Raw genomic sequence first — 14467 nt, 5'->3', positions numbered from 1 at the left:
CCTGCTGGTTGACTGACGGCGCGTGCACAGTGCTGAGGAATAACATTGAGGGGGGTGTGACCCTCCGTGCGCAGTGTCTCTCGGTGTATGAACGTCCTCAGTCAGCGGTGAAGGGTCGAATCAGTATAAAAATCAATAATAATTTATTTACGTTTGAAAAGTGCTTCGCATCCGTCCGCCATATTTATTATTTTCCTGTGAAAAAAAGTTGTGCCGCACTGAATGCTGGGATTGCCTTCAGCGCCGAGACAGCATCGGATGCTCCCTTGTTATTCTGGCAAAATACCGTTCAGATTTAAGGTGCCCTACTAGGCATTTTAAGGCATCTAAGAATTTGAACCGCCTCCTTCTCAGAAGCAAGCGTAGGATGACGTAAAATGCTGTTTATGTAGGGAGCTCACTAGGTTTTCGAACACACCCATAGAGTCTGAAGCATGAGGGAACTCTTCTAGAAAAATCCATTACTCAAAATTAGGGGTGGGTTTATAAAATCGATTTTTCGATTCGAATCGATCTTTATTTGAACGATCCGATATCGATTCATATAAACGCGAGATCGATCTTTTAAATACGCCCCTTTTTACGGTGCACACGGAAATCTGTTACCCCCTTTAATTTCGCGTGACCAGCCAGTGTTTTTTCATGCAACGAGATCTGACCTGCACATCAATTTAGCATGGCAGAAGCTCAAGTTATGACCACTACACGACTTTTTGCACTGATTTTCGCTCGGCGACGGGTCGGTGCTGGATTCGGGAGGAACTCTGTGTTCGCTCTGCGATCAAAACTCGGCTCTCAATCAATGTGAGAAACAGCGAGGGGAAACACAGGGGAGAGGTTGTAAACAGGTGGTGGAGCGCAATATAGTTTCTATCAGAATACATCAGCACACGCGAGTTTTACAGTATTTCTGACCTGATCGTTCTCTACAAAACAAAATATTTATTAACCTCCAACTCACTATAGAACAAGCCATGCTGCTCGTGTTGCCAAATCCACTCAGATTCATTTATTTCATCAGCGCACAAACTTTGATCTCTCGCTACTTGTTGATGTGCATGTTTGGACGTGGTATCATTAAACCTTTCATCACTTCTCACGTGTGTTTTCATGACAAAACGTAGTTTTGGAGACCAGAGAAGCTCGCCTGTGATTCCCCCTGGTGATAGATGGTGTAGTGTAAAACCCCCCATCGCCGATCAGTCGTGTAGTGTGAACATTACAGCGACCAGGTGTTAATCAGAGTGTCGTGTAGTGTAAACTTGGCATAAGCTGTTCAACAGCCAGGTGCATGTTTACATTACATTTACAATGTTGTAGCGTGTCAGACATATAAAATAATAAAAAATTAATTCATAAATTCATAAAAAATGAATGTTACTATTTTCTGTTTTGGATTAATTATTTATGTAAACAAAATACACAAATATTTTTAATAATGAGTGTTCTTTGTACAATTATCACATTCGTTCTCTGAACATCTTTACATATTTAAACAAAACCTGTTAATGTAACTCAAATATGCCTAAATGTGTTGAATCGAAATTGAATCAAAAATCGAATCGAAAATCGAAGATCGAATCGAATCGGGACCTTGTGAATCGGAATCGAATCGATCCAGGAAATTAGTGGCGATACCCAGCCCTACTCAAAATAAGTTGATCATTTTAAGCTTCTGGTCAAGACAGTTCCAGCTCGATCCATCCAAGCTGATATACAGGGACAAGGAAAAGAGAGTCCGGAGAACAAAGCTGCTTTATTTAAAAGGAAGCTGAAATGATCATCATTTCAGTATAATGTTGCGCTGATTTATGAAAATGAGGTCCAGATGCTTTGTCAGACGACCAGACTTCCCGCCAACTCTCAGTACGGAACGTGCCTAATCGTCCAGCTGCTGGACAACTCATCCTGATTGCTTTCAATTCTGGAATCACTCAGTCTGATGAGCTTTGATTAGGGGATGTTCCGCATCAACCCCCTTCTGTCTAATCCTTACTCTCTACCTCTCACACCGACTGACTGGGGGCAACATTTAGCAATGACCTTCACAGTCAACCTAGAAGCTAGGAGAGCAAAGCAACTTATCTTTGCTTTACCACTTCTGATGCCTCGAGTGTACGAGGCAATTCTAGATGAAAGGAAATGTAAAAGCGCTTCGATATCAAGCAAAACAGTTCGCTTGGGACCACATCGCGAGTGGGAATTAAAGTGGAAAAGACATCAGTAAATACACAGAAGAAGATTTCATATTTAAACCACAGTTATGTACCTGTGTAAGTGCAGTTTTTGTGTAGCATGTTCAGATTATACAAATTACCTGCATATATGTTTGTCAAAATTATGACATAATAATTCACTATTGAAAATTGGATCTACAATTCTAAATTGCTATACATGGACAAATATCAGGTTAATTCCCAGTAACTATATTAAGACAAATACTGTGACAGTAATTTTCAGTTGTGCTCTTAAACCTAAGCTTTTTTTTTAACATTTGATGAAGATCTGATCTTATTTATTGGTAATGATTATGGTAATAAATGGCTGTTTCTTATGGCTATAAAGTGTAAGGTTTTTATGCAGTAATATTACACAGATGAGCCAAAACATTACGACCACCCACTTCATATGCATTCAATCCCCAACTTTGGTACATTGTGGGATGGATAGTCCTCAAGTACATCCTGGTGCAGACTTTTCAGTGAGTACACAATGCAGGGGTGATCCAATTAGAATTATCGTCACTCCAACGTTTAAAAAGAGCCATGGCCCTGGTCTTGGGCACCAGGCTGGCACTAATTGGGCATCGCTTGGGCTGTGAGGATGGCGCCACATATGAAGGCCATGAAGCGGAAGGGGGTTTGCTCTGCTAATGAGAGGCTCAAATCAGCAACATCTTGTTTATGGTTGTGCGTCAAATTATACTCGTCCAAGGTTGTCCTTTAATGGTCGTCTTTCAATCTGCTCTTCAGATTATTGCTGACATTTTAACTCACCTTATCACCAATATTAAAATAATCAGCAGTTTGAGTCAGAGTAGGTCTTCTGTCAGTCCATACTAGACATCAAAGCCTTAATGTCCTCTGGAATCAAAATGACTTGACGGCCCAACAACCTGTTGGCAGTTTGTGGCTTGTCCTTCCTCAGACCACTGTTGATGGTACTAACCACAACTGTCTGTGAACAGACCCAGTCCAAACAATTTGGTCCTTATCAAAGTCATTCAGATCGTTATGCTGATCATATGTGCTGCATTCAACACAAGAACTATGAGTAACTACCTTCAGCCTAACATTTAATATAACCCTGACACTCAAATGCATAAACATTGCTCTGCATATTTTGATGTGACCAATGATTTAGCTCCATTTGTCAAAGACACAGCAAATCAATACAAAATATTATCTAATGTGGGGGATTTTTGATCTGTGTATTTAACAGCATCTCCGTGATCATCATGAAAGCACCAACTGATGAAAAAATCATTGAACAAATAGTGCTCCAGCTCTCTAGGACAATTCCAGATACTTTTAGAAGCTATACAGACAAATTTGATCAGATTTGATCTAAAATGCTAGATTACATAGGACCCCAACGACCAGACTTTATTTAGACTTTAATGACTTCTCCACCCCCTTCTTCTTGTTTCTATTCAAAAGTAAGCCATTTACATTGTAAAAAGTTTTAATATTTAAAATGGTGATATAATCACAAGGGAAAGTCAAAAATTCTGATGTCTTAGTTTTTTGTTACAATTTACCCAACTGTGTGTTTTGTTTGTATCAGAAATTGTACTCTTGGTTTACAATATTTAAAACATTAATTGTGACACTGTAAATGTTACATGTAAATTCTGTACTTGTTTATCCTTCTTTTTAAAAGATTTTCCCAATAAAAAGAAAATTACAACAAAAAAAAAGAAGCTATACCAAGGTGCATTGCAGCTGCTTGGCATCTGTCAGTACTTGTTTTTTGTTGTTGTTGCAATATTGTAAATGACACACTGGTGCTGGATTTAATTCAACTTTCAGAAAAACAGCTCAAGTTCTTCTTCTTCTTCCTCAGCCTTTGTCCCGTTTTTCGGTTACAGGGTCGGCATTTCCGGCTTCTTCCCGTTACGGGTCGCCGGCGGGATTTGGCACAGTTTTACGCCGGATGCCCTTCCTGACACAACCCTCCCTATTTATCCGGGCTTGGGACCGGCACTACAATGCACTGGTCTGTGCATCCCAGCGGCTAGGTAACTATGGGACAATTCAGTGTCTCCAATTAGCCTAGCGGCATGTCTTTGGACTGTGGGAGGAAACCGGAGCACCCGGAGGAAAACCACGCAGACACGGGGAGAACATGCAAACTCCGCACAGAAAGGACCCGGACCGCCCCACCCGGGGATCGAACCCAGGACCTTCTCGCTGTGAGGCGACAGTGCTACCCACTTAGCCACCGTGCCGCCCAAAAACAGCTGTAGGATTCATCTAATGCCTGGGTGTTTGTTTTGAAGCAGATTAAACAGGAGAAACACATCTGACAGAGAAACCAGTGTTCTTCAGTTGTCCCTGCCAGAGATGAGGTAAACACAGGCCTCCCTAACCATACACCAATACTACTGCAAATCTACAGGACATAAGTGCCCGCTGCTGAGTGATGAACATGATAATAAGATCATTCAGTAACTGAAGTAAATATTTACTATGTGGCACTGATACAGCCTGTAAAGTGTCTCTGTTTAAGTGCGTACTTAATTGAAAAAAAAAAGAAGTCATTTTGATTTTACAACCCACTTGATGGAACAACTGTGAAGCAGTATTATTAAGCTCATTTAGTGAAATATTAGTTTTTGTTTTTACTGGTCCTGTGAACTCTCTGAAATGCGGCATGAGCTACAGCAAGTGCGCTGTGGTGATAAACACTGGCACTGAATGCACCTTCAAAAGCACAAGGTTGCCACCTACAGGATGAGTTCAGAACTGTCGACAACCAGACTGCTCAAACCATTCACCTGACCCTAGGAACAATTTGGAGGAACCAATCCACCTTTTGCAAGTTTTGGGAGGAAACGTGTAAAAAGGTAAGATTTGAACCCAGGTACTCTGGATCCATGTTGCTCTGAAGCACCCACTTTACCAGCTGTTAAGGGGACAACCACAACACTACGATTTCACACAAATGTTATTCCATAGCCTTGTGACGTCAGACACTATATGAACAAAAGTATATAGACGCCACATCTAACTCGCTGTTAGCAAATTTATTTCCTTTCCACAGAAATCAACCGCCTTATCCTGGTCTGGGTCGCGACAGGTCTGGTTTCACTGGGAACCACTGGTAATCTCTGGGCATAAGACAGTCTTCTTCTTCTTCCTTGGCCTTTATCCCGTTCGGTTGAGGGGTCGGCTCTCTGTGGATCATGATCCGCATCGATTTGGCACAATTTTTACGCCGGATGCCCTTCCTGACACGACCCTCCCTATTTTATCCGGGCTTGGGACCGGCACTACAATGCACTGGTTTGTGCATCTAGCGGCTAGGTGACTATGGGACGATTCAGTGTCTCCAATTAGCCTGGTGGCATGTTTTTGGACTGAGGGAGGAAACCCATGTGAACACGGGGAGAACATGCAAACTCCGCACAGAAAGGACCCGGACCGCCCCACCTGGGGATCGAACCCAGGACCTTCTCGCTGTGAGGCGACAGTGCTACCCATTAAGCAACCGTGCCGTCTGGGCATAAGACAGTAAGAGACTAAAAAGGGCATAACACCAACACCCCCAGTTAAAACCCATTATATTTGTGTACTCATAAGTTCCAATCTCAGCAGAGCCGCCGAGCTGGCTAACTGTCCAGACGAATACAACTGGTCGTGTCTGAGGGAGGAAAGGTCAGATAGGGGGGTGTGTTCGAAAACTTAGGGAGCTCTCTACATAGACAGCGTCATCCTATGCACGCTCCCATGAAGTATGCTGTTCGAAATCCTAGATGCCTTAATATGGCATCCAAATATGGTTCCGAATATGTAATCTTTGGGACAAGGGGGGGGGATAAGCAGGTAATAAGAAGCGGAAGCAGATTGGACGCGTAGTGATCCAGCTCTGTTTGATCAAGCAACAGCGGATTTACGTTAATTAAAAAACACTAATTGAAAGGTAACAGGGACAATATACATTAAAAAAAGAAACACCTGAATGTAATAATTAGAAAGGGTGTACACAGACATGACACATAGTGTACGTATATCATACCTGCAGTGTTTCCAGACTGCCAGTTCTTGGTAACTGGTGGAAGGACACCGTTTCCGGGGCGTGAGGTCTTGGTCATGGTTTTGACAGATGATGTGGCATGAACGTCTTCTACAGGCTCACTGTGAACACAGAGTGAATTGAATCAGACGTGAAGATGATTGATCTTGGTATTTATCAGTTTCAAATCCTAGATTCTGTTTGGATTATGCAGTGATTCCAGGTCACCCAGACTGTAACCCATCAGCTGCTGTGGCAGAGACACTCGGATGAGTTTGTTGTGGCAACCGTGGGCATAAATACACCGGAGGGTTCAACCTTAAGCCTGAGCTTTTGTTCCAGCTGCTCGGGGCTACATCACTGACCAGGATCTTAGAGACACCATAGGCATATGCGATTTTTTCACAACAGCTCTGTATGTGTGTTATAATTAAGCAATAGAACACGAGAGGGAGTGTGTTATCGCGAATAACATCGCGGCTGTGATTCGATCGCAGGTACGAGCCGAAGGCGAGTAGATCATCACAGCCGTGATAACACACGACCTCGAGTGTTCTATTGCTTTTATACAACAGTTGTTACAAAATAAAGAAAGAAAATAAATCAAAGAAGCCCTGAATTTCATAATAAATATGCTTTAATATTGACAATACCATCTGCCAAAAAGTAGTTCCACAACGAATATAAAGTTTAACACTACAAAGCAAATCCCAAGTTGCAAAAACTCATTTCAGGGAGGTAAGAACAACAAGAAGAAAAAGGCAAGAACCTCCGAAGAGAAAAAAAGAGATAAAAAACCTCTCGCACACACCAAAGGATTATGGGTGATAACAGAACTTTTAGGAGCTGCTAACTGGGCTATTAAGCTAACTGTTCGCGTTACAAACACATTAAAGTTCCCTACATAGTGCACTAGATTATGTATCAGATCATGGATATATGTTCCCTACATAGTGCACTAGATAGTGAATTAGACAATTGATTTATGTTCCCTACACAGTGCGCTAGATTGTATATCAGATAACGGATTTAAAACGCGATCGGGAAAAAAGTCTATGTCGCCTGCGTGCGCGTTTGTGTGCATGAAGCTTGTCGTTAATGGCAACGCGTCAGCGGAGTAATACAGTTGTGGTGTGAAAGACCGTGCTGTTATCACGAATATCAGCATGGTTAGAACGCTTCTCAACCAATCAGATTGTAAGGTCAGAACTAACTGTTGTATAAACATGCATATCATCTTTGTAAAATGTAATAACACCATTTTTGTTTAGTCTCTTTTATTTTGTGAAGTCTATGTTGACCTTAGCTGAGGCAGAAAACATCTATGAGATAACATTTACATTTACATTTTCAGCATTTAGCAGACGCCTTTATCCAAAGCGACTTACATTACTGTTACAGTATACAGTCTGAGCAATTGAGGGTTAGGGGCCTTGCTCAAGGGCCCAACAGCAGCAACCTGGCAGTGGTGGCCACAGCAAGAAGGCCCTGGGTTTGATTCCCAGGTGGAGCGGTCCGGGTCCTTTCTGTGTGGAGTTTGCATGTTCTCCCCATGTCTGCGAAGTGCTAAATTGTTCATGACTGTGTTTGATATAACCTTGTGTGAACTGATGAATCTTGTGTATCTTGTGAATCCTGTCATGAATGTAACTTTTTTATTGATATATACAGTGTATCACAAAAGTGAGTACATCCCTCACATTTCTGCAGATATTTAAGTATATCTTTTCATGGGACAACACTGACAAAATGACACTTTGACACAATGAAAAGTAGTCTGTGTGCAGCTTATATAACAGTGTAAATTTATTCTTCCCTCAAAATAACTCAATATACAGCCATTAATGTCTAAACCACCGGCAACAAAAGTGAGTACACCCCTAAGAGACTACACCCCTAAATGTCCAAATTGAGCACTGCTTGTCATTTTCCCTCCAAAATGTCATGTGATTTGTTAGTGTTACTAGGTCTCAGGTGTGCATAGGGAGCAGGTGTGTTCAATTTAGTAGTACAGCTCTCACACTCTCTCATACTGGTCACTGAAAGTTCCAACATGGCACCTCATGGCAAAGAACTCTCTGAGGATCTTAAAAGACGAATTGTTGCGCTACATGAAGATGGCCAAGGCTACAAGAAGATTGCCAACACCCTGAAACTGAGCTGCAGCACAGTGGCCAAGATCATCCAGCGTTTTAAAAGAGCAGGGTCCACTCAAAACAGACCTCACGTTGGTCGTCCAAAGAAGCTGAGTGCACGTGCTCGGCGTCACATCCAACTGCTGTCTTTGAAAGATAGGCGCAGGAGTGCTGTCAGCATTGCTGCAGAGATTGAAAAGGTGGGGGGTCAGCCTGTCAGTGCTCAGACCATACGCCGCACACTACATCAAATTGGTCTGCATGGCTGTCACCCCAGAAGGAAGCCTCTTCTGAAGTCTCTACACAAGAAAGCCCGCAAACAGTTTGCTGAAGACATGTCAACAAAGGACATGGATTACTGGAACCATGTCCTATGGTCTGATGAGACCAAGATTAATTTATTTGGTTCAGATGGTCTCAAGCATGTGTGGCGGCAATCAGGTGAGGAGTACAAAGATAAGTGTGTCATGCCTACAGTCAAGCATGGTGGTGGGAATGCCATGGTCTGGGGCTGCATGAGTGCAGCAGGTGTTGGGGAGTTACATTTCATTGAGGGACACATGAACTCCAATATGTACTGTGAAATACTGAAGCAGAGCATGATCCCCTCCCTCCGGAAACTGGGTCGCAGGGCAGTGTTCCAGCATGATAATGACCCCAAACACACCTCTAAGACGACCACTGCTTTATTGAAGAGGCTGAGGGTAAAGGTGATGGACTGGCCATGCATGTCTCCAGACCTAAACCCAATAGAACATCTTTGGGGCATCCTCAAGCGGAAGGTGGAGGAGCGCAAAGTCTCGAATATCCGCCAGCTCCGTGATGTCGTCATGGAGGAGTGAAAAAGCATTCCAGTGGCAACCTGTGAAGCTCTGGTAAAGTCCATGCCCAGGAGAGTTAAGGCAGTTCTGGGAAATAATGGTGGCCACACAAAATATTGACACTTCAGGAACTTTCACTAAGGGGTGTACTCACTTTTGTTGCCGGTGGTTTAGACATTAATGGCTGTATATTGAGTTATTTTGAGGGAAGAATAAATTTACACTGTTATATAAGCTGCACACAGACTACTTTTCATTGTGTCAAAGTGTCATTTTGTCAGTGTTGTCCCATGAAAAGATATACTTAAATATCTGCAGAAATGTGAGGGGTGTACTCACTTTTGTGATACACTGTATCAGCAGTTGTGATCCAGAGAATAACCTGAGAACATACTCAGGCTCAGTTCTCGGTCAGTTCTAGGGCCTTAGTTATACAGCTTGGGGTACTAGGAAATAGTTAAAATCAGCCTCTTCATGTTTGCCTGAGTTACTTTTACCATGTCATATGAAACAGTTTCTCAGTGAAGCCTCAGTGAAGCCGCTTTAAAAATACAGTAAAAACCAATACAGTAAATAGTGCTCTGGGTAGTGCAGTAGGAAGCTAAGCGACATTGCCACACTCCATAGAAAACAATGGCACAGAAAGCGCAAAAGACGGTTTGCCACATACCAAGTGAATGTCCTCTGATTGTACTGCTCTTCAGGATATAATATTTTGCTATTGTAATGACAAGAAAAAGCACCTGACAAAAGAAGAGAGGCAAGTGAAATTCTTAAAAAAGCCAAGATGGCATGAGTACGGTTTCCTATACCATCAAAATGCACTTGGGAACTGGCAAAAGCTCCTACAAGAAGAGAGCTGGTACCAAAAAACCACAACAGCATCAAACTAAACTTGATTGGCAGCTCACAGGATTTGTCGCTCACACAGCAGGGTTTGTTCTAAAGCTCCTGACCATTAGTGTACACACAAACAACTACCCTGTATGTCCAGGTACAGAATCAGAGGGCTTGATCATATACAGGTCCCTCTTTACCACAGTGCCACCTGGTGGGCACAATCAGTGTCGCATTACTTTTAGTACTGCCAGCCTCTCTCAGTCTGTACCCAGCCAGAATAAAAGTGTATTAAAGAGCCTAGAGTATTAATATATAATGCACCCTCAGGTTCCTCTACACCCTGCTAAGACCAGTACATTATGTACAGCTTTTACCCCACCACCTTATGTTCCATTTTGTTCTTTATGTTCTTTATTGCCTAAGGAGCAAGGAGGAGAATAAAGAAAAAAAGAGACAAACAAAGAGTGAGATAGGATCTGCACAGCCCAAAGCAGGAGGCTCATTTATTATTTAAGTGTGACAATAAATAAATATAGAAGATGTTGAGCATTTTTCCCACCAGGGAGCAGAGACGAGTTCTCAGTTCTCAGTGTGAGGAGGTGTGTATAACAGAACTGCGGGATGCTACTTTCTAGATTTAGTCAAGCATAAGAGAAGAACTGCAGAGTCTGTTTCCAAAGGAGACTGGAATAAGGAAAAACAGTCATTTTTATTCTTTATATCCCGCCTTTATGTTAATGTGGACTGTGTGTGGATGGTCAATACATTTCAGAAACAGTGTACACTCCTTGGCCTTTTTGTAATAACTCAACATCCAGTCCAGTCAAAATAAATGACAATGTTACACAGTATTGTATGCATTACCCATGTTTGTATGCGTTTCCCTTGTTTTTCTTAAGAAAACACAGTCGTTTGAACGAGCTGTCCAAGTCATTTGCAGTATACTGAATCAGTGCTGTTCTATTCATCTTTGACTGCTCCTAAATTTCCTGCAAGCCAGTTTCACCTTGCTCTGTGCCCATATATTTTCCATGATGTTAAGATCTAGTGGGCGACACGGTGGCTCGGTGGGTAGCACTGTCGCCTCACAGCAAGAAGGTCCTCGGTTCGATCCCCAGGCGAGGCGGTCCGGGTCCTTTCTGTGCGGAGTTTGCATGTTCTCCCCGTTTCTGCGTGGGTTTCCTCCGGGAGCTCCGGTTTCCTTCCACAGTCCAAAAACATGCAGTCAGGTTAATTGGAGACACTGAATTGCCCTATAGGTGAATGGGTGTGTGTATGTGTGTCAGCTCTGCGATGGACTGGCGCCCCGTCCAGGGTGTTACTGTGTGCCTTGTGCCCATTGAAAAGCTGGGATAGGCTCAAGCACTACCGACCCTAATTGGATAAGCGGTTAAGAAAGTGAGTGAGTTAAGATCTAGTGACTAACAGAGAATGCTGTCGGTGATGTTATAGAACCTGTCACTTGAAATGTGTTGTCAGTTCTCTGAATTGTAGTCTGCAGAATTTTAATAACAGCCATAACATTATGAGCACTGACTGGCAATGTGAATAGCATTGATTAATTCATTACATTGGCACCTGGCAGCGGAGGGATAAATTAGGCAGCAAGTGAATATTTTGTGTTGAAAGCAGAAAAAAGTAAGAAAAATATACAAAATACGTTGAACAGAGGACCTCATTTTTTGCACAGAAGTGTATTTAGTAGGGCTGTCAAACGATTAAAATTTTTAATCGCGATGAATCTCAGAATTTCATATAGTTAATCGCGATTAATCGCATTTAAAAAAATCTGTGTAAATGTTATAGAAAACAAGGATTTTTAAGTGAAATGTTACAATTACAATGGTTAACACATTTTATGCTAAATGTACTAATGTTAAAAACTGCTGGGACAAGAGAAAACTGTAAGGGAGTTTTATTCACTCACATACTAGGCAGTAATACTATCCAGTGGTTTAATGGACGTTTCTACACGAACTGAGTGTGTTTAGACTAGGGTGGCCAGATTCATAGTAACAAAAAGGAGGACATTACACCCCAAAAAGCCGGACATCTTATTAGGAACAGGGGGACATGCTACTGCAACACACAGAATGAATCCAGAACCCATATAACAGTTTTTGACCAATTTAAGCAAGAATTATATAACAAATGACTGTTTTACTCACTAAATGTTGTGTCTTTTCATATTTAGGTCCGTTCATCGCTGCCTCAAAAGTTTACTTTTTGGCATTTTCACCGCGTTCCTGATCATGAGAGCTGAGTGATTGACTCAGGTAGCGCGGTGTTTACAAAACAGAGAGGGCGGGCGAAATTCAACCACCCAATCACAGACTAGCATTTAGAGGGCGGACCTTCTCCGATTGGCCAGTGGTAGCTCTATAAGGAGTCAAATGAGGCTGTTAAACCAATGAAATACAAAGCATTTGTTTCGACATGTACCTGAGCCAATGGTAAATAATATTGATCAAAAATGAAACCAGTTCACTCCAAAAGGAGGATTTTGAAGTGTCCGTCCTAGCGTTACGTGAATGGAGGACTGGCAGCTTCTTTATTATGCAAGTGCATTACTACGACACTACCACGCTCGGTTACATTATGTTAACAAACCGCAAATAAAAAACGGTGGCAAGTCCGACATTAAAACGTTTGTTCTACCAGTCAAGTCTCAACATTAACTAGAATTTGCGTTAACGGCACTAATTTTTATAATCGCGTTAAATTGAGATTGCGTTAATGCGTTATTATCGCGTTAACTTCGACAGCCCTAGTATTTAGTGGAAGTTTTAAATCATTTCAAATACTTGAGCTCTTACACTTTTAATCAAATTATCTATAGTTTTTCCTCCAATGTAGTTTTTCTTTATATATTTTACATTTCCTTAGTAATTGAGAGCTTTAACACATGAATAAACACTATGCTCTGTATTCCTCTGCTGTTCTTGCCAATAAGACGAATTCTGAGGCATTCATTCTTTCTCAGGCATGGCCAACTGTGCCTGTCGAGAGCTGACCTGAGACTGCTGAGACTTTAACCTGGGTCTCTGCAGTGGTGGATTTGTGCATTAGACCAGGGGTTTTCAACCTGTGGGGCACACCCCCCGACCCCCAAGATTTTTTTTTACTAAAACTAAAGCAATTCATTTTTTTTACCCACTGGAGATATATTTGATTAGTCTCGCTGACTACGCACGTTTAATGTTATCCAGTTTAGTCTGAGTAATACGGTTAACAGTCGGGATAAATCGGTGACTAAAACAATGACTGCCGTTATAGGACATGTGTGTGTGTGTCTTTAGAAGAGGTGTATAGTGGGAGATGCTCTGTTCACAATATCGCTTTAAGTGATTCAGGAGTCGATTTGGACAAAGTGAAGCGTTTCTCTTCTCAGTCATCTCTCAGTATTTACTGTTATTAATGAATGCTGTGGTTTTAAATAAACAACAGCTCCTGGAACATTTTGTGTGACCTGCTTTCTTTACAGCTGGGAGGCTGAATTAAACTGGCTTACCACAGAGTGGTAGCCAAATCAGATTCATTCGGTTGCACTGAATAAAATAGGGCTGTATTATCTTTTTGAAGTAAATATTTAAATCAGCAAAATTGCAGCGTATGTACAATGTGCACAACATTATTCATCTTATTTTAGCTTGTCAAGAGGGCAGGGTGGGGGGTGCAGCGGTTTGGGTTAGGGGGAGCAAGTTCGAGGTCGGCACACGGAAGGGGGCGCATGTCCAAAAAGGTTAAAAACCCCTGCATTAGACTGCTTTTACATGTAAGCACCCCAGTTTATTCATTTATCTACGCTGTATTTACTGTCATTGTCCTAATTCTGTTGTGCAAGAGCAGTTGGAGTTCCTTGTAATTTACTGTAAAATGTACTGTTTCTGCAAGTCCAAAACGTTCTAGGTCCTGCATCTGGAAATATTAATTTATTATTTATTTATAAGGATTTTAATGTCATGTTTTATACACTTTGGTTCCATTCATGATAAAAACAGGTAATTACTGGCTACTCAATATTCATCATTTCAAGTTCACAGTCATGGACAATTCTGTATCTCCAAATTACCTCAATTGCACGTCTTCAGACTGTGAGAGGAAACCAGAGCTCCCGGAGGAAACCCATGCAGACACAGGAAGAACATGTGAACTACACACAGAAGAGACCCAAACTCAGGACCTTCTTGCTGTGAGGCGACAGTGCAACCCACCAAACCACCGTGCCTCCCCTAATCTGGAAATAACCAACCTACTCTGGATCCCTTGTTGGTTTATTACCAGTACATTAATGGGTAAAAGCACCTGTTTAAAAAGGATATAAATTATATCTTCCGAAGATCAAAAATGACCTAATTTGTGGAAGTGTGAACTACAGATAAAGCAGAAAATGAAATAAGAAACAGAAAAAGAGAGCACAAGAGAGTCAGGCAG

The 14467-nt window shown here is 41.9% G+C and overlaps 1 protein-coding gene across 2 annotated transcripts in view; it reads right to left on the bottom strand.

The window, feature by feature from the left end:
* pdlim5b (PDZ and LIM domain 5b) overlaps window positions 1-14467 on the bottom strand; it is a 175659-nt gene that overhangs the window by 24135 nt on the left and 137057 nt on the right. For both annotated transcript variants that reach the window (XM_063013956.1, XM_063013957.1), the window contains exon 8: window positions 6241-6359. In XM_063013956.1, coding sequence (XP_062870026.1) covers window positions 6241-6359 — 119 coding nt within the window. The remainder of the gene's footprint in view (window positions 1-6240; window positions 6360-14467) is intronic.

The sequence above is a fragment of the Trichomycterus rosablanca genome, chromosome 18 (genome assembly GCF_030014385.1).
Source record: "Trichomycterus rosablanca isolate fTriRos1 chromosome 18, fTriRos1.hap1, whole genome shotgun sequence".
Lineage (NCBI taxonomy): Eukaryota > Metazoa > Chordata > Actinopteri > Siluriformes > Trichomycteridae > Trichomycterus > Trichomycterus rosablanca.
The sequence above is the reverse complement of the archived record's forward strand: the minus strand, read 5'-3'. Positions and strand labels throughout refer to the sequence as shown.